The sequence below is a fragment of the Bombina bombina genome, chromosome 4, assembly GCF_027579735.1.
Source record: "Bombina bombina isolate aBomBom1 chromosome 4, aBomBom1.pri, whole genome shotgun sequence".
NCBI lineage: Eukaryota > Metazoa > Chordata > Amphibia > Anura > Bombinatoridae > Bombina > Bombina bombina.
The window spans coordinates 587,668,009-587,689,305 of record NC_069502.1 but is presented as its reverse complement, the minus strand read 5'-3'; the positions used below and the strand labels follow the sequence as shown (position 1 = coordinate 587,689,305).

General features: G+C 39.1%; 1 protein-coding gene across 1 annotated transcript in view; it reads left to right on the top strand.

The window, feature by feature from the left end:
* Nucleotides 1-6,434, top strand: part of PNISR (PNN interacting serine and arginine rich protein) — a 36,274-nt gene extending 29,840 nt beyond the window's left edge. Inside the window, 10 exon segments of the mRNA XM_053710567.1 lie at nucleotides 3,186-3,273; nucleotides 3,276-3,328; nucleotides 3,459-3,481; nucleotides 5,138-5,205; nucleotides 5,208-5,371; nucleotides 5,374-5,418; nucleotides 5,420-5,473; nucleotides 5,475-5,570; nucleotides 5,573-6,065; nucleotides 6,068-6,434. Coding sequence (XP_053566542.1) covers nucleotides 3,186-3,273; nucleotides 3,276-3,328; nucleotides 3,459-3,481; nucleotides 5,138-5,205; nucleotides 5,208-5,371; nucleotides 5,374-5,418; nucleotides 5,420-5,473; nucleotides 5,475-5,570; nucleotides 5,573-6,065; nucleotides 6,068-6,186 — 1,203 coding nt within the window. The 3' untranslated portion in view covers nucleotides 6,187-6,434.
* Nucleotides 6,435-21,297: the final 14,863 nt, after the last annotated feature.

The following is a 21,297-nucleotide window of genomic DNA, read 5'->3' as shown; positions in this document are numbered from 1 at the left end:
ATAGTGATACTGTCTCTTTAAACGGACATGAAAGTCAAAAGGTAAAGTTTCAGATAGAGCTTGCAATAAACAATTTCTAGTTTGCTACCATTCTCAGTTTTGCTTGTTTTTCTTAGTATCCTTTGCCGCACAAATCTAGGTATGCACATGAGTGTGCATATGCCATATAGAGCTCATGGTACATGCATGCTGTTAATCTTATCTAATTATGCTTTCGACAAAGCATACAGAGAGAAAATGGTAAAAACTGAATCATGAGTTTACTTTAGACTTTCCTGTCCCGTTTTACTTTGACCTACACAGAAGCATTTAGCCATTTTGTAAAATAACTAAACCCAATTTTTCTTTCATGATTCAGATAGCGCATGCAATTTTAAGCAACTTTCTAATTTTGCTCATTCATTTTCCTCATTCTCTTGGTATCTTTATTTAAAAAGCAAGAATGTAAGCTTAGGAGCCAGACAATTTTTTTTTTTTTTTTTTTTTTTTTTTTTTTTTAAAGTTCAGCACCTGGTAGCACTTGCTGTTTGGTGGCTAAATGTAGCCACCAATCAGCAAGCGCTACCCAAGGTGCTGAACCTAAAATGGACAGTCTCCTAAGCTTTGATTCCTGTGTTTTCTAATAAAGATAGCAAGAGAGAGAAGAAAAATTGATAATAGGAGAAAGTTGCTTAAAATTGCATGCTCTGTCTGAATCGTGAGAGAAAATTTAGGTTTAGTTTCCTTTTAACCAATGAGAAACAACTGAGATTTTAAGTCGTAAAATAAAAACATATTTTTAGAATATATTAAATGTATAATTCATTATTCTATCTGTAACCAGATAGTTTGTTGTAATAAGTAAAACGTTTTTTATATTATATATATATAAGTGAAGATATTGTATATAACAAAGAACTGCATCTGTCAGGTCACTATTACATTTTATTTTGTGTTTATCTATGTAGAATGTGGCTTTTGCACACTGGAAAAATCCATGTCCGCTCCTGGAATTTTGTATGTGTAGGTTTAAACTTCCTTACCTTTTTATCCATTACAAATTCAGAAGTGTAAGATATTGGTAAATCATCCATTCTGCACTGTTCTTGGCTGTCCTTAGACATTTGCAAAATCGAAACCAATTATAATCTTAGAGAATGCAGTGTTATTAGCAAATGGATAAGATAAAATGAAAGGATTCTCCACATGCCAACCCCTCTTACATTCCATTTGCTGCACAGGATAGTTGAAATAAATAGATGTTATCTTGAGTTGGCAAAGCCCTTGTTTCGGCTAAGGATTTAGTTTATAACAATTTTTTTAGTTGTCTCTCAACCAACTGTCAGAAAATTGTCCCCTCTTCTCCACATATTTATTGACCAGCAGTCCTTTCTTAATTTGTTGCCTTGTCATTTGTTTTAATTAATTTGGCCCCCCTTTGACAGGGAAAGCAGTATCTGCACTAAGATCTGGATTGCACAGATCCTAGTGTGTTGCACGCTCACAAAAATAAATGCAACTCTGAAAAGAGCTGAGCGGGGCCACCGCCACCTTCAGCTTTCGGATGCTACCGAAGCATCTAAATACAAACCCCTAATAATATTGAGATTATTTTTTTATGCATTAATTAGCACTGTATGTGTGTGAGTTTTTTGTCTGACAGGTTATTCTTTTAATATCATCACTTGTATATTCATACATGGGAGAAAATGTGTTTTCTTATTTCAACCTGCTCTGTGGTTAATTGATTTTTTTAAAAAAAATAATGTATTTCTTTAAAGGTATGATATTCTCTGGACATGACATGAAAGACAGTTGTTTCTTGTTTTGACCTTCCAAATCACCAATTGCAACATCAATAGGACATTTTTGTGCATCAGTAATGCTCGACTTTTTCGTTTTGCATCTTTGTCTCTGATAGAGTATTCTGTTTGATTATATGCTAATACATTTAAGATCATTAATTAAATCAAAGAAAGTAGTAGTTTTTTTTTCATATGGGATTATAAAGGGTCATACAATTTGAATAAGAAAATGTTCTTAATTTATTTTTGCACTATTGCTTGCATATAAAAAGATTAAACACTTAAAATCACCTATGGAACTGTAATCCACTAATGGTCCATATCGTGAACACACTCATACCAATTGATTCAGTACCAGTGTAAAAAAGTGCACACTGCAAGGCTTCACACCAAAGCCAAAAATCCAAAGTGCAGCAGCACTTTAAAACAAAGTGAAACAAATATGTATAGGATATTTAAAGTGAAAGTCAATCCTAGCATTTGTGAAACGTTAAGATTGACCATTCATACAAATGAAGGGGACTTTCATTCATGAAGTATAAACTACTTCATGAAGAAAGCTCCTTTGTTTCAAGCGTTTGCCATTCTGAGCTGCTCAGGCAGCCCACAGCAGAACGCTGTTTTGCTAGAGAGGTGACGTTTCCATCTCTTAGCCAATAGCGTGCAGGAAATCCGGCTCCCAAAGGAGCCAAGCCAGATTTCCCGCACAGCTATTGGCTTAGAGGTGAAAACGTCACCTCTCTAGCAAAACAGCGTTCTGTTGTGGGCTCCTTAAGCAGATCTGAATGGCTAACACTTGAAACAAGTAAAAAGAGCTTTTAGCATGAAGTAATTTATACTTCTTGAATGAGTCACCTTTATTTCTTTCAATGGTCAATCCTAGAGTTCACAAACGCTAGGATTGACTGTCACTTTAAGACAGTCCTTAATCATGTATGTAACAATGCAGATTTAGCTATTAAGTCAGAAAACGTAATTAATTTGTTTCACTTTGTTCCAAAGTGCTGCTGCACCACCTTGGATTTTTTGCCATAGCTGAACACAGACAATAAGAGGCATATGTGTATAGTCACCAGCCATTGTTTGTTCTGGAGCACAGAAACGCATTATTGATCTGGATGTGCTTTAACTCCTTTGCAGGGGTTATGCAAGTAATGGTGCAACAAAGAGATGCGCTTAGAACATTTTAGTTTTTTCACTTTATATCCTTTTAAGTTTCTTGTTCATCACTTATTTTGTGTGTGACTTAAAAGAAAGATGTACTCCAGGGTTTATCTTTTCAATTCAATGTGCTTGAAAGGTTGAGTGCTTTTCAATGGTTTAGAAATTAGTGACTGAAATGAGGAGACAAAATGGAAACCATCCTCATGCGGCATAATGGACTGGGCTTTATGCGTGCAGGTGGACTTGGGTGGTTATGGATCAGCAGCAAGTGAAGATGAAAGAAGTGAGAGAGGTTCAGAATCTTCTGATACTGATGAGGAGGAGCTGCACACAGAATACGACAAAAACAGGAAGCCTTTCGCCGAAAAGAGAGGGAACCTGCAAATGCTTGAAAGACAACAGGAGGGTAATGTGTTTTAAAATTATCTGTGTACTATTCATGTTCTGATTGTCCACTATGCACTCTTGCTTGTGAGCCGCTGTGCACGTGTCTTTAGTACTCTATGGCAGCAGTGTTTGTTGCAATATTATTTGTAGCATACAATGTTGAAAAACACTGCTGCCATAGAGTACTAAAGACACATGCACACTCCTGAGCTCTTGGGTCCACTTAGTTTTACTCTTTTTAATGAAAGATACCAAGATAACAAAGCAAATTTGATAACAGAAGTAAATTGGAAAGTTTTTTTTTTTTTTAACATTGAATGCTCTATCCATTTATTAATATGCTGGATTATTCTTATTTTAGAACTGTCATAACTATAAAACCACCAGAATGTGGAACAGTGTGAGTGTGTTCATTGCACCCTCTGTAACATAGGTTTATCACCCCTGGGGAAGAAATGTGTTTTATAACTATTCTCAAGTACTTTCGTCGACACTGAAGGGACTGATATTTACAAGCTCATGCAAGATTTTATAAAACCTCTTCGTCGGTATAGAGGACTCCCTTAAAAAAAAAAAAAAAAAAAAAAAAAGTTTTAATTGCAAGATATTTTATCTCACTATTCAGGTTCTTGATGTGAATGAGAAATGCCTACATTACTATAAAAGGTCTAAAAATCCAACATTTTGCTTGATTTCTTCTCCAACGCTGATGAGCTTTTGAATATCAGGCCCCGAGAGAGTAATAGTTATGTTAAGAATATGTGGTCATGGGTAGCGCAGTCTCTCTCAACGGTTATCAAGATCCTGAAGTACAGATTGAGTTTATTGTCAATACAATGTAGCTCCGCACTCTGTCAATAATAAATATTACACCAGCTAACTGATAAAGATCTCTAAAAATCTATTAATGGTAAACAAATTAAATTAAAAATTAAACTTTCATGATTCATATAGAGCATACGGCAATTTTGAGCAACTTCTAATTTACCTCCTATTTTTCTTTGTTCTCTTGGTATCTTTATTTAAAAGTAAGCTTAGGTGCCGGCCCATTTTTTGTTCAGATCCTGGTTAGCGCTTGCTGACTGTGTGGGCTACCATTTAGACACCAATCAGAAAATGCTACCCAGGTGCTGAACCAAAAATGGTCCAGCTTCTATGCTTACATTCCTGCTTTTTCAAATAGATACCAAGAGAACGAAGAAAAAAATAGGGAGTAAAGTTAGAAAGGTGCTTAAAATTGAATGCTCTATCATGAACATTTTTGACTAAACTATCCCTTAAGCAAGTTGGGTGATTTAAATACAGTATGAAAGGTGGGGTGCATACTGTATAAAAGAGGGCTGAAGCAAGCTTAACATGTGTGTTTTGTTTTTCTACATAATCTAAAAAAATAATGGTCTGGAGACCTATTGGCCGTATGTATCATGTGTGCCATAAAACTGTGATACAGGCTGTTAGTATTACATTTTTTTTAATGGTAGATATTGCAAAACTGAAATTGCCATTTTAAGTTGACTTCCTGGGACCTTGCTGAATACTGAACCTTATGCCAGTGGTTGCCAAATCTGTTCTTATGGAATGTTCAACATACCAGTAATAGGAGGTTCTCCTTTACATGAATCAATGTATCACGGCCAAAACTACTTAGCCACTGATAAACCTACTTCGTTTTAAGCTATCTTGACCTACTAAAGTTCCATGAGGGACTGTCAAGGTTTTTTTTTTTTAGTTTGTCGAACTCTGTTTTTTTGGAAGTATTTCTTCAGGCAATAATCATTGCTCCCTGTGTTTTATTCTAGAAGAAAACAACAAAAGGAAGCAAAGGAAAAGGAGGCAAAAGAGCCTGATCCCGGCTCTCCTAAAAGCCAGAATTACATGAAAAGAAAAAGGCTGAAAGTGATATGGATAATGATAAAGTATTGCATAGTGAAACGTTCTCTTGTAGTTGAAAGTAAAAATGAGTAAAGGAAAGACCAGTAGTGAGTAAGTCGAGGAGCTCAAGTAGTAGCAGCAGCAGTAGTAGCAGCAGCGTGTAGATCGCAGTAGTAGTAGTAGTAGCAGTGTATCTAGCTCTTACAGCTCTAGGCTCATCAAGCTCCCATAGTTCATCTCCTATTTCACCAAAAAGGAAGAAGATGCAAGCATAGCCGGTCTCCACCACAGAAGATTAGGCGTAGCAAAGTAGGAGTCGCATGCTAAAACAGGAGGGAAAGGAGCAGAAGCAAGGAAAAAAGTTAGTGAGAGACGAAGGTCTAAGTAAGAATAGTACAGAAAGGGAAAGGCGTAAAGAACGAAGCAGATCTAGAGAAAGGAGAAGCAGAGAGAAAGGTGTAAACCGTTCTAGGGAGAGGCGCATTGTTCGCAGTAGAAGTAGAGATAGGCGTAGGAGTGATGACCAACGTAGAAGCCGTAGCAGGAGGAGACACAAGCACAAGGGGAGTAGCAGAGAGAGAGCAAGGAGTAGAAGTGTTGAAATAGATCGGAAGAACGAGATCATGAAAAATATAAGGAAAAAGGACAAAAATAGGAAAGATGAGATAAGTAGTAGGTATACTAGCCAAGATGAGGATAGGGCTAAAAGTAGAAGGGAGAGTGAAAGGACATATTCACGCAGCGAGTCATCATCATCCAAGATATCTCGGCAGGAATCTAGACAAGATAGGAAAAAAAGCTCCATGGAAACTAAGAAACGATCACCATCTAGTGGAAGGGAGCAGTTCAGAGTCACCAGTTAATCCACAAGGATAAAAAGTCTAAGAAAAAATATAGCCGCTCACGATCTATGGAGAAATCTCAAAGGTCTGGTAAGAAGGCAAGCCGCAACACAAGTCTTAAGACCCGATCAAGGTAGTACACCTTTTTAAAATATATATTGCTTTCTATATGTAATGAATGTGTATTGTGTAGCTGAAATTTCCTCAGTTTAAATTAAAATTTGATAAAATGTTTACTGGAAGGGGATGCCAAACATCCTCATTTTACTAATAGTGGTCTTTGTTTTTGTTTTTCAGATCATCAACTCCTATTCGACGTAGAACGCTGATGAATATGTGGCAAAAGAGCTATTAAAATGTTTATAATAAAATTCCATGAGTTTTACAGCTTGTCTCATTCTAGAGACACATTATGGCTTTGTAGGTGTACAAATGTATTTTCCCCTTATGCCTTCTTTTTTTAAATCTGTACATATATATATATTTTTTTTTCTTCTAAGTTCTACCCCTGAAATAAGACATTTTTGTAATGTGTTTCTAAAATAACTAGTTTTATTTTTTAACTGTAATGTTCTTAAAATAAGTTATATGTGCGGTGATGTTAATAAAGCACTATGCTATTTTTTGTTGTAAAAAAAAAAAGCAGCTTGCTTAGTGTCATGGTTACATTTTTGTTTACAAATGGTCACATGTACACTAGTTTATTAGTAATGCAAAGTCATAGCTAAACAAATTAAAGGGGATAGAAAAGCAGCAGATTTTATAGATTAAATTATGGCCCTTTTTAAGCATTTTCAAGTTTAGTATAATGTTTAAATGCCACATTTAATACATTGTTAGTTGTTGCAGCTCTCAAGGTTTGAAAAGCTTGGGCATTTTTCCCCCCTTCACGCCACTGCCCTTACAATTCAATTTTAATCATTAGAGATATACTTTAAAAAAGTTTGTACAAACTGAGAGCAGCAGGTTGGTGTGTTCTTGTTTTTTTTTTTTTTTTTTTTTCTCTTCCCTAATTTGGCTATTTAAAAGAAAACGGTTTAATTTGAGACTAACAGGACTAATTCAGTTAGAAAGAAGCACAATCCTCCACAAGTCCTAAGATGAAAGAATTAACTAATGAATTCTTAAACCAAAGTGGTTAATTGTGGCAGAAATGTTCACTAATGGTTAGAACAATAAAAAATGGCTTCCTCTTAAATGAATAGTCTAGTCAAATTAAATTTGTATGATTCAGATAGAGCAGGAAATTTTAAGCAACTTTCTAATTTACTCCTATTACCAATTTTTCTTTGTTCTCTTGTATCTTTATTTGAAAAAGCAAGAATATAAGCATAGGAGCCAGCCCATTTTTGGTTCAGACCTGGGTAGCACTTTTTGATTGGTGTCTAATTGTAGCCACCAATCAGCAAGCACTTACCCGGGTTGCTGAACCAAAAACTAGGCAGGCTTCAAAGCTTACATTCAAATAAAGATACCAATAGAACAAAGAATATTTGTTAATAAAAGTAAATTAGAAAGTTCTTAAATTAAATGCTCTTCTGAATCATTAAAGTTTTAATTTTGATTACACTATTCCTTGAATACTTAATTTACTTCTTCCAATGTATTTTGTTTGTATGTGATGGAATAGAATTGTGCTTCTATTTGGAGAACAGATACAGCAGTGCAACCTCTATACCCCATGTTATATTGTTCCTTTGTAGAAAGCCCAGCTGTTCTTATTGTGATATTTGAAAATATGACAAATGAAGGGATACTTTTTTTCTTTTTAATCAATACATCAAAGTACATAAACACTCATTGCTGTATTTAAATAAATTGTTGTAGCAGCCTTATACTTTGATTTGCAAATATGTAATTGGTGTAGTGTCTAATCATTCAGCAAACAATCCCAATAAAGTATCCCACAAGCAGGATACACCAAGGAATGCAGTGCTTGCACCTCTTTCTTACGTCTAACCAAATTTGTGACACCTCGCAGTACCTTTATCAAGAGTGACAGTGTACCACTACAAAATCCACCACTGTCCTTTTGAAATGTGTATCACTCACCTTAGCAACCTGGTTCATTTAAAAAAAATCTTAAGTTACAGGAATTGACTCTGATAAATATTTTAAAAGATTAAGCATTGGTTACTGTGGATCTAGAGGTCGTTTAAGCTAAAAAGAGTAGAATCTTAAAGGGAAAGTCTACTCCAGAATTAAGAGTCCCTTTTTATTACCCATTTCCCAGTTTTGCATAACCAACACTTAAATTAAAATACTTGTATTTAAGCCTTTGCAGACACCCCCTTATTTCAGTTCTTTTGACGGACTTTAGCCAATCAGTGCCCTCTCGTAAGTAACTCCACGTGTTTAAAGGGACAGTCAACACCAGAATTTTTGTTGTTTGACCCCTTAATGACCGGACCATTTTTCAATTTTCTTACCCTTAATGACAATGGCTATTTTTACATTTCTGCAGTGTTTGCGTTTAGCTGTAATTTTCCTCTTACTCGTTTACTGTACCCACACATATTATATACCGTTTTTCTCGCCATTAAATGGACTTTCTAAAGATACCATTATTTTCATCATATCTTATAATTTACTAAAAAAAAATGATAAAATATGAGGAAAAAATGAAAAAAAAACGCACTTTTTCTAACTTTGACCCCCAAAATCTGTTACACATCTACAACCACCAAAAAACACCCATGCTAAATAGTTTCTAAATTTTGTCCTCCGTTTAGAAATACCCAATGTTTACATGTTCTTTGCTTTTTTTGCAATTTATGGGGCAATAAATACAAGTAGCACTTTGCTATTTCCAAACCACTTTTTTTCAAAATTAGCGCTAGTTACTTTGGATCCCTGATATCTGTCAGGAATACCTGAATATCCCTTGACATGTATATATTTTGTTTTAGAAGACATCCCAAAGTATTGATCTAGGCCCATTTTGGTATATTTCATGCCACCATTTCACCGCTAAATGCGATAAAAAAAAAAAGTTCACTTTTTCACAAATTTTGTCACAAACTTTAGGTTTCCCACTGAAATTATTTACAAACAGCTTGTGCAATTATGGCACAAATGGTTGTAAATGCTTCTCTGGGATCCCCTTTTTCAGAAATAACAGACTTATATGGCTTTGTGGTTACTTTTTGGTAATTAGAAGGCCGCTAAATGCCGCTGCGCACCACACGTGTTTTATGCCCAGGAGTGAAGGGGTTAATTAGGGAGCTTGTAGGGTTAATTTTAGCTTTAGTGTATTGTAGTAGACAACCCCAAGTATTGATCTAGGCCCATTTTGGTATATTTTATGCCACCATTTCACCGCCAAATGCGAGCAAATAAAAAAAAAACTTTACATTTTTCACAATTTTAGGTTTCTCACTGAAATTATTTACAAACAGCTTGTGCTATTATGGCAGAAATTGTTGTAAAAGCTTCTCTGGGATCCCCTTTGTTCAGAAATAGCAGACTTATATGGCTTTGGCGTTGCTTTTAGGTCATTAGAAGGCCGCTAAATTATGCCCAGCAGTGAAGGGGTTACATTAGGGAGCTTGCAGGGTTAATTTTAGAGATCAGCCTCCCACCTGACACATCCCACCCCCTGATCCCTCCCAAACAGCTCTCTTCCCTCCCCCACCCCACAATTGTTCCCGCCATCTTAAGTACTGGCAGAAAGTCTGCCAGTACTAAATAAGTTTTTTTTTTTTAAATAAAAATAATAAAATATTTTAGTTGTGATGGACCCCTGCCTTAGCACCAACCTCCCTGATCTCCCAACCTAATTACCGCCATCTTGGGTACTGGCAGCTGTCTGCCAGTACCCAGTTTGGCCCCACAAACCAAAGTATTTTAATTTTATTTATAACTTTTATTTTTATTTGTAATTATTTCTGTAGTGTAGCAGCCCCCCATAATACCCCCTCCCAGATCCTTTTATATGTAAAAAAAAAAAATATATATTTAACTTTTTTCCCCCTTCCAGTTCCTTCATTGGTGTCAGTGTGGCTAATGCGTGCACGCGCGCGCATCGTGCACGCGCGCACACCCTCCCTCCTCCCACCCGGACATCGGCACCATCGCTACCGGTGCAGAGAGGGCCACAGAGTGGCTCTCTCTGCATCGGAGGCTTGTAAAGGGGTATTGCAGGATGCTCCATATCGAGGCATCACTGCAATACCCTCAGAGCTGCTGGAAGCGTCTATTGTCATTAACAGTTAGTTTTTTGCATGACCGTAACCTGGTACGTCAGTTGTCATTAAGCGGGTAAAAAGAAAGATAATCCTTTTTATTACCCATTCCCCAGTTTTGCTTACCAACACTGTTTATAGAAATACGCTTTTTAACCTCTGTGATTATTACCTTGTATCTATGCTTCTGCAAACCTGCCCCCTTATTTCAGTTCTTTTGACAGACTTGCATTTTAGGCCAATCAGTGCTCACTCCAGGGTAACTTAACGTATCTATAAGAAACACGTGAACTAATGCCCTCTAGTTGGTCAAAATGCATTCAGATTAGAGGCAGGTCCTTCAAGGTCTAATAAATTTAGCATATGATCCCTCCTAGGTTTAACTTTCAACTAAGAATGCCAAAAGAACAAAGCAAAATTGGTGATAAAAGTAAATTGGAAAGTTGTTTAAAATTACATTCCCTGTTTAAATCATGGGTGTTTTTTTTTTTTTTTTTCTTGTCTCCCTTTTAAAGGGATATTTCGGGTCAAAATTTTAAATACACACAGATGAATTACATATTTGAAAAGATACATTTGCAATATACATAAAATGTATTTATTTTTTTGCATGTGAAGCATAGCGAGATATTCTCAGTGCATCAGCTTTTTAAAATTCTGCAGCTGCTCAGAGAGCCAGTGAGGCTTGAATCATGTCAGCAAATTAACAAATTGAGGTCATTACCATATGGGGTACAAGCACCGTAGGTGCTCTGAGCAAGTGCTGAAATGCTGGTGCACAGTGCATACTTAAATACTTTTGAAACAGCTAGACTTTTATTAGAAGCATTTTTGCTAATGCATGTTTATACAAAATGCTTCCATTCAAAATGGAAATGAATCTACATGGATTACAATTTAGCTGGAATGTCCCTTTAAGCACAATGTTATCTTTATGGCTCACATGAAACCCCTCTAGCTGTGAAAAACTCAAACGCATTCAGATACAATGCAGCCTTTAAGGGTTTAGAAATTAGCATATGAGCCTAGCTAGTGTAGCTTTTTAACTAAGTATACCAAGAGAACAAAGAAAAGATAAAAACTTTTCAATTTACTTTTTAACTACATACCCATATCTAAATTGTAATAGTTTAATTTTGACTAGACTGTCCTTTTAAAATTCCTATGCAGGTCTATGTATAAGCTAGTGCAGGTAGTAAGCATTCCAAAGTATCTTATTTTTAAAGGTCCTATGGTAATTTACATTGTACATGAGAGTGTTCTAACTTTTTGAAGGATTTAGGTGAATAGCAAACATCCATACATACAAAAATTTATGGTTGCAATAAATCACTGTCTTGACTTGGAATTTTCTGTGGTGGTAAGTATGTTTAAAGGGGACAGTCAAGTCCCAAAATAAACTTTCATATTCTAATTTCTTAGACCTTGAAGCGTCTAATCTGAATGCATTTTGATCACTAGAGGGCATTAGTTCATGGTGTTTCATATAGATAACATTGAGCTCATGCACATGAAGTTACCCTGGAGTGAGCACTGATTGGCTAAAAATGCATGTGTCAAAAGAACTGAAATAAGGGGGCAGTCTGCAGAGGCTTAGATACAAGGTAATAGAGGTAAAAAGTGTATTTCTGTAACAGTGTTGGCTATGCAAAGCTGGGGAATGGGTAATAATGGGATTTATCTTTATTTTTAAACACAAATATTCTGGTGTTTGACTTGTTCTTTTTATACTAGGTAGCTAATCAATAGTAATAAATACAATCTAGAGATTATTTCCTGTGCATGAGCTACACATAATTTACCGTGGGCCTCTGCACATTCCAAACAATACTGTTCGCAGAAGGGCTTTCCACCCTATAGAAGACCAAAACTGAGTTTAGCTAACAGCTTTCACCTACACTTGCTTCACAATAGTTTTTTATATCTATTACCTGTGCAATAAACTTGCTGTTTATATTGAGACATCCTGATCTGCATAATTACTTTTTAAGCAATAGTGGTTAATCCCAGGTTTTGGTGTTTACTATTCAGTTGTGTTTGCAGATGTCTGCAGCTAGTTGCTGCCTTCAGATTCCTTGTCCCTCCTTTTAGTTAAAATAACATTCTAGTGTAATAATAAAATGCTTTAATGCATTAAAACTTATTACAAGAAGGGCACATTTTTGAAATTAAACTTAATGTGCCAGTATGTTGGACACCTGATGATCACACCTAAATGAGCTTGTTGGACAGCCCATTCTGAAACCATCAACATTAACCCCTTTGTGACCGAGGACGTGCCAGGAACGTGCTACAAAAAAAAAAATATTCCCTTAACGACCAAGGGACGTTCCTGGCACGTCCTCTGGGGGTTTCAAGCGGCTGGGTAAGTGATCCTGATCACTTCCAGCCGCTTTCAAGGTATTTCCGTGATTCCTCGATTTTGAGACGTCACTGGCAATACCTTTTTTGGCACACCGATGCAGAGAGGGCCACTCTGCATTGGTCAGCGATGGTGGACGATCGTTTGTGGTAGCAGCTGCAGGTGGGGCGGTCCCATTGCTGGATCACTTCCGGCCTGCAGTGTCAGATCAGTTCAGGGTGCGTACGCGATCTGCACTTATGTGCATTGCAATGCTTTTGCAGTCTTGGTGGAAGAGGGAGGGAAGGTTAGGTTTTTAAAAGGGACTGGGAGGGGGGTGTGAGGGGTACTACACTACATCCAGAAAAATAAATGGGGCAAATTATTTTGAAAAGTGGGGTACTGGGCAGACAGTTAGCTAAAATGGCAAAATGGTACAAAAATGTATGCAAAAAGACTTGCAACACAAGAAGAAAGACTTTGCAGGTCACTGGATTAGTTATAATGCTTTCCCCACTTTGTGATTAAGGTCAGACAGGTAAAGATAGATCAATATATTGATTCAAATCACACAAACATACTCATTTATACAAAATAACTTTATTGGAGAAAAAAAAAATAATAAAAGTCCGACTGGAACTCATACTCATGCACATACAATTAAAACTAGCTGAAAACTCAGATAAAAATAATTCTCTTATCAAAAACACTCCAATAATAAAGTAATTTGTTACTGCCGGTGGGTATCTCCGATATGACAATATATTACAATAATTTGTCCCAGGCAGTAGGCAAATAACTATACACAGTGAGAAAAATGTGTCAAATAAGTTTTGTTAGTCTTCCCTAGGAGCAACCCATCACAATGAGATAAAAAAATGCTGCATAGTTTTGTGTGCTGGGATATCAGTTTTATTCAATAGCTGTCCATGCACAAAATAAATATATTGATAGTTTATTCACAGAATAAGTGAAGGTTGCGCTGCAGTTATTATTACAGATATTACAAACTGGTAAATGTAAGATTTAAAGTATATAGGATCCTCAAATGTTTTATGTCAGTCTTTAATTCGTTTTGAGATAATAGTATGTGCCTTTAAGGCAAGTATCCAGCGTTGCAATTGCGTGTATAACTCAGCACTTTAAGATTGTTATATCTAATTCGATAAGCTCAATGTAGTAAGTTTGCTGGTCAAATGCGTAACGCTATTTGTAGTGAAAGTATCTCAGCAATAAGTACACTGATCACTAAAAATCGTGATTGCCAACAGACATTAACTCTAGCGAGCAATATAGGGGCGAGCAACTAAAGGTTATGGAGTTTATAATATCCAGGATCCACAGGTATTCTTAAAATCAGATCACTATGGTCATAAAATTTAAAAGCGAGTACAATGGTAGTTTGCAAGATAACCGTTTTGCATAAAATTACATTGAAATCTGGATATATATATAATATATATATATATATATATATATATATATATATATATAGTTAACTTTCTATATCCGTTAGTGCAAAACTTATCTGTTCACCAGACAAAAAAAAAAAATATTCCCTTAAACGACCAAGGACATTCCTGGGCACGTCCTCAGGGGTTGCAAGCGGCTGGAAGTGATCCTGATCACTTCAGCCGCTTTCAAGGTATTTCCGTGATTCCTCGATTTTTGAGACGTCACTGCAATACCTTTTTTTGGCTACACCGACTGCAGAGAGGGCCACTCTGCATTGGTCAGCGATGGTGACGATCGTTGGTGGGAGCAGCTGCGGGTGGGCGGGCCCATTGCTGGATCAGTTCCGGCCTGCAGTGTCATATCAGTTCCGGGTGCGTACGCGATCTGCACTTATGTGCATTGCAATGCTTTTGCAGTCTTGGTGGAAGAGGAAGGGAAGTTAGGTTTTAAAAGGGATCTGGGAGGGGGTGTTGAGGGGGGTAGCTACACTACAGAAAAATAAATAGGCAAATTATTTTGAAAAGTGGGTACTGGCAGACAGTAGCTAAAATGGCACCAAATAGTGAGAGGGAGGGGGGGTTGGGTGGTAAGGGGGGGATTCTACACTGCAGAAAATATATAGTTTAACCCCTTAACGACTCATGTCGTACAGGGTACGTCTTGCACAAGCTGGTCTTTAAAGACCAGAGACGTACCCTTTACGACATTGGGGTTTAAAGCGACTGGAAGCGATCCTGATCGCTTCCAGCCGCTTTCCGGTTATTGCAGTGATGCCTCGATATCGAGGCATCTTGCAATAACACTTCTTACCCCTCAGGTGCAGAGAGAAGTCACTCTGTGGTGCCCTCTGCACCGGACATCAATGGGCTGAAAATCGTTGGTGGAGGCGGGATTGGGGGCGCACACGGATGCGTGCACGGGGAGGGAGCGGGTGGGAACCGCTGCACTACAGAAAAAAAAACTTCTAAGTGGGAGAAAGGGGGGAGGGAATGGGTTAATAAGTTGCGAAGGGATCTGGGAGCATGGTCTTTTTTTGGGGGGAAGCTACACTACAGAAAATAAAAAAGAAATATATTTCTCCTGTTAAGTGTAGTCAGTCCACGGGTCATCCATTACTTATGGGATTATATCTCCTCCCTAACAGGAAGTGCAAGAGGATCACCCAAGCAGAGCTGCTATATAGCTCCTCCCCTCTACGTCATACCCAGTCATTCTCTTGCACCTAACTAATAGATAGGACGTGTGAGAGGACTGTGGTTATTAAAATTAGTTTTATATCTTCAATCAAAAGTTTGTTATTTTAAACAGCACCAGAGTGTGTTGTTTTTTCTCAGGCAGCATTAGAAGAAGAATCTACCTGAGTTTATGTATGATCTTAGCGGTCGTAACTAAGATCCATTTGCTGTTCTCGGCCATTCTGAGGAGTGACGTAACTTCAGAACAGGGGACAGTGGGCAGGGTTCACCTGCAAGGAGGTATGTTGCAGTATATTATTTTCTAAGGAATGGAATTGACTGAGAAAATACTGCTAATACCCATATAATGTAAGTGCAGCCTTAAATGCAGTAGTAGCGACTGGTATCAGGCTGATATGTATGTATGTTACACTGAGGTATTTCTGGGGAATGGAACTTAGAAAATACTGTATACATTTAACTTATATTTGAGCACCCACTGCAGTGTAAGCGACTAGCAGCAGGCTTCTTAGTATCATTTCATAATTTTATTTTAAAACGTTTTACTGGCATGTTAATCGTTTTTCTCTGAGGTACTTGGTGATAAAAAATTTTGGGCATTATTTTTCCACATGGCTGTCGTTTATTTATGAATAAATTCAGTTTGGTGAGCTTCCCCACTGTTATAATATGAGTGGGAGGGGCCTATTTTGGCGCTTTCTTGCGCAGTAAGAATTCACTCACAGTCTTCCTATTCCTTCCTCCATGATCCAGGACGTCTCTACAGAGCCCAGGGGGTCTCCAAAACTAGTTTTGAGGGAGGTAATCACTCACAGCAGACCTGTGAGGACTGTGCTTTTGACTGTGATAAAACGTTTTATATTCTGTTATCCGTTTTTTTGGGTACTAAGGGGTTAATCATCCATTTGCTGGTGGGTGCAATCCTTTGCTAACTTATTGCATTTATTGTGAAAATTTGGTTGTTATAACAAATTTGGTTCATTGTAATTCAACTGTGACAGTTTATTAGTGTTTCTTAAAGGCACACTAGCGTTTTTTATATTGCTTGTAAATTTATTTCAAAAGTTTTTTCCAAGCTTGCTAGTTTCATTGCTAGTCTGTTAAACATGTCTGACACAGAGGAAACTCTTTGTGCAATATGTTTAAAGGCCAATGTGGAGCCCAATAGAAATTTGTGTACTAATTGCATTGATGCTACTTTAAATAAAGGTGTACATGTAAAGAAAATTTCACCAGACAACGAGGGGAAAGTTATGCCGACTAACTCTCCTCACGTCTCAGTACCTGCGTCTCCCGCTCGGGAGGTGCGTGATATTGTGGCGCCAAGTACATCAGGGCGGCCCATACAAATCACTTTGCAAGACATGGCTAATGTTATGACTGAAGTATTATCTAAATTGCCAGAAATTAGGGGTAAACGCGACCACTCTGGGGTGAGAACAGAGTGCGCTGATAATATTAGAGCCATGTCTGATACTGCGTCACAATATGCAGAACATGAGGACGGAGAGCTTCATTCTGTGGGGTGACGGATCTGATCCAAGTAAACTGGACTCAGACATTTCAAATTTTAAATTTAAGCTTGAGAACCTCCGTGTATTGCTAGGGGAGGTATTAGCGGCTCTGAATGATTGTAACACGGTTGCAATTCCAGAGAAAATGTGTAGGCTGGATAGATACTATGCGGTACCCGGTGTGTACTGATGTTTTTCCTATACCTAAGAGGCTTACAGAAATTATTAACAAGGAGTGGGATAGACCCGGTGTGCCTTTTTCACCCCCTCCTATATTTAGAAAAATGTTTCCAATAGACGCCACCACACGGGACTTATGGCAGACGGTCCCTAAGGTGGAGGGAGCAGTTTTCTACTCTGGCTAAGCGCACCACTATCCCGGTGGAGGATAGCTGTGCTTTTTCAGATCCAATGGATAAAAAGTTAGAGGGTTACCTTAAGAAAATGTTTGTTCAACAAGGTTTTTATATTACAACCCCTTGCATGCATTGCGCCTGTCACGGCTGCGGGCGGCATTCTGGTTTGAGTCTCTGGAAGAGACCATTAACTCAGTTACATTGGATGAGATTACAGACAAGCTTAGAGTCCTTAAGCTAGCTAATTCATTTATTTCCGATGCCGTAGTACACTTAATTAAACTTACGGCTAAGAATTCAGGATTCGCCATTCAAAGCGCGCAGAGCGCTGTGGCTTAAATCTTGGTCAGCCGATGTGACTTCTAAATCTAAATTGCTTACATACCTTTCAAAGGGCAGACATTATTCAGGCCCGGTTTGAAAGAAATTATCGCTGACATTACTGGGGGTAAGGGTCATGCCCTGCCTCAAGACAGAGCCAAACCAAGGGCTAGACAGTCTAATTTTTCGTGCCTTTCGTAACTTCAAGGCAGGAGCAGCATCAACTTCCTCAGCTCCAAAGCAGGAAGGAACTGTTGCTCGCTACAGACAGGGCCTGGAAACCTAACCAGTCCTGAAACAAGGGCAAGCAGGCCAGAAAACCTGCTGCTGCCCCTAAGACAGCATGAAGTGAGGGCCCCCGATCCGGAAACGGATCTAGTGGGGGGCAGGACTTTCTCTCTTCGCCCAGGCTTGGGCAAGAGATGTCCAGGATCCCTGGGCGTTAGAAATCATATCTCAGGGATATCTTCTGGACTTCAAAGCTTCTCCTCCAAAAGGGAGATTTCATCTTTCAAGGCTGTCAGCAAACCAGTTAAAGAGAGAAGCGTTTCTACGCTGTGTACAAGACCTTTTATTAATGGGAGTGATCCATCCAGTTCCGCGGTCGGAACACAGACAAGGGTTTTACTCAAATCTGTTTGTGGTTCCCAAAAAAGAGGGAACCTTCAGACCAATTTTGGACTTAAAGATCCTAAACAAATTCCTAAGAGTTCCATCGTTCAAAATGGAAACTATTCGGACAATCTTACCTATGATCCAAAGGGGTCAATACATGACCACAGTGGATTTAAAGGATGCCTACCTTCACATACCGATTCACAAGGATTATCGGTACCTAAGGTTTGCCTTCCTAAACAGGCATTACCAATTTGTAGCTCTTCCCTTCGGGTTAGCCACGGCTCCAAGAATCTTTACAAAGGTTCTGGGCTCTCTTCTGGCGGTGCTAAGACCGCGAGGAATTTCGGTAGCTCCGTACCTAGACGACATTCTGATACAAGCGTCAAGTTTCCAGACTGCCAAGTCTCATACAGAGTTGGTTCTGGCATTTCTAAGGTCGCATGGGTGGAAGGTGAACGTAGAAAAGAGTTCTCTATTGCCACTCACAAGAGTTCCCTTCTTGGGGACTCTTATAGATTCTGTAGAAATGAAAATTTACCTGAAAGAAGACAGGTTAACAAAACTTCTAAATGCTTGCCGTGTCCTTCATTCCATTCAACACCCGTCAGTGGCTCAATGCATGGAGGTAATCGGCTTAATGGTAGCGGCAATGGACATAGTACCTTTTGCACGCCCTGCATCTCAGACCACTGCAATTGTGCATGCTAAGTCAGTGGAATGGGGATTACTCAGATTTGTCCCCTATGCTGAATCTGGATCAAGAGACCAGAGATTCTCTTCTATGGTGGCTTTCTCGGCCACATCTGTCCAGGGGAATGCCCTTCAGCAGGCCAGACTGGACGATTGTAACAACAGACGCCAGCCTACTAGGTTGGGGCGCTGTCTGGAATTCCCTGAAGGCTCAGGGATCATGGACTCAGGAGGAGAGTCTCCTTCCAATAAACATTCTGGAATTAAGAGCAGTTCTCAATGCTCTTCTGGCTTGGCCTCAGCTAGCAACTCTGAGGTTCATCAGGTTTCAATCGGACAACATCACGACTGTGGCTTACATCAATCACCAGGGAGGGACAAGGAGTTCCCTAGCGATGATGGAAGTCTCAAAGATAATTCGCTGGGCAGAGTCTCACTCTTGCCACCTGTCAGCGATCCACATCCCAGGCGTGGAGAACTGGGAGGCGGATTTCCTAAGTCGCCAGACTTTTCATCCGGGGGAGTGGGAACTTCACCCGGAGGTATTTGCACAACTGCTTCGGCGTTGGGGCAAACCAGATCTGGATCTCATGGCGTCTCGCCAGAACGCCAAGCTTCCTTGTTACGGATCAAGGTCCAGGGACCCGGGAGCGGTTCTGATAGATGCTCTGACAGCACCTTGGGTCTTCAACATGGCTTATGTGTTTCCACCCTTCCCGATACTTCCTCGACTGATTGCCAGGATCAAACAGGAGAGAGCATCGGTGATTCTAATAGCGCCTGCGTGGCCACGCAGGACCTGGTATGCAGATCTAGTGGACATGTCGTCCTGTCCACCATGGTCTCTGCCTCTGAGACAGGACCTTCTGGTTCAGGGTCCTTTCAAACATCCAAATCTAATTTCTCTGAGGCTGACTGCATGGAGATTGAACGCTTGATTCTATCAAAGCGTGGATTCTCGGAGTCAGTGATTGATACCTTAATACAGGCTAGGAAACCTGTTACCAGGAGAATTTACCATAAAATATGGCGTAAATACTTACATTGGTGCGAATCCAAGAGTTACTCATGGAGTAAGGTTAGGATTCCTAGGATATTGTCCTTTCTACAAGAAGGCTTAGAAAACGGTTTATCTGCTAGTTCGTTAAAGGGACAGATCTCAGCTCTGTCCATTCTTTTACACAAGCGTCTGTCAGAAGTTCCAGACGTTCAGGCTTTTTGTCAGGCTTTGGCCAGGATTAAGCCTGTGTTTAAATCTGTTGCTCCGCCATGGAGTTTAAACTTAGTTCTTAACGTTTTACAGGGTGTTCCGTTTGAACCCCTTCATTCCATTGATATCAAGCTATTATCTTGGAAAGTTCTGTTTCTAATGGCTATTTCCTCGGCTCGAAGAGTCTCTGAGTTATCGGCCTTACATTGTGATTCTCCTTATCTGATTTTTCATTCAGACAAGGTAGTTCTGCGTACTAAACCTGGGTTCTTACCTAAGGTAGTCACTAACAAGAATATCAATCAAGAGATTGTTGTTCCTTCATTGTGCCCTAATCCTTCCTCAAAGAAGGAACGACTTCTGCACAATCTGGACGTCGTCCGTGCCCTGAAATTCTATTTACAGGCAACTAAAGATTTTCGACAAACCTCTTCCCTGTTTGTCGTTTATTCTGGACAGAGGAGAGGTCAAAAGGCTTCGGCTACCTCTCTCTCCTTCTGGCTTCGTAGCATAATACGTTTAGCCTATGAGACTGCTGGACAGCAGCCTCCTGAAAGAATTACAGCTCATTCTACCAGAGCTGTGGCTTCCACTTGGGCCTTTAAAAATGAGGCCTCTGTTGAACAGATTTGCAAGGCTGCAACTTGGTCTTCACTTCACACCTTTTCAAAATTTTACAAATTTGACACTTTTGCTTCTTCTGAGGCTGTTTTTGGGAGAAAGGTTCTTCAGGCAGTGGTTCCTTCCGTGTAAAGGTCCTGCCTGTCCCTCCCGTCATCCGTGTACTTTTAGCTTTGGTATTGGTATCCCATAAGTAATGGATGACCCGTGGACTGACTACACTTAACAGGAGAAAACATAATTTATGCTTACCTGATAAATTCCTTTCTCCTGTAGTGTAGTCAGTCCATGGCCCGCCCTGTTTTACGGCAGGTCTAAATTTTAAATTAAACTCCAGTCACCACTGCACCCTATAGTTTCTCCTTTCTCGTTTGGTTTCGGTCGAATGACTGGGTATGACGTTGAGGGGAGGAGCTATATAGCAGCTCTGCTTGGTTGATCCTCTTGCACTTCCTGTTAGGGAGGAGATATAATCCCATAAGTAATGGATGACCCGTGGACTGACTACACTACAGGAGAAAGGAATTTATCAGGTAAGCATAAATTATGTTTTTTGTATAAACTGGGTACTGGCAGACAGCTGCGAGTACCCAATATGGCACCAAATAAGGTAGAGGGGGAGTGTTAGAGAGCTGTTTGGGGGGGGGAGATCAGGGAAGTTGGGGGCTAAGGGGGGGACCCTACACAGCAATATATGTAAATATGCTTTAAAAAAAAGCGATACCTTTTTATTTTATCCCAG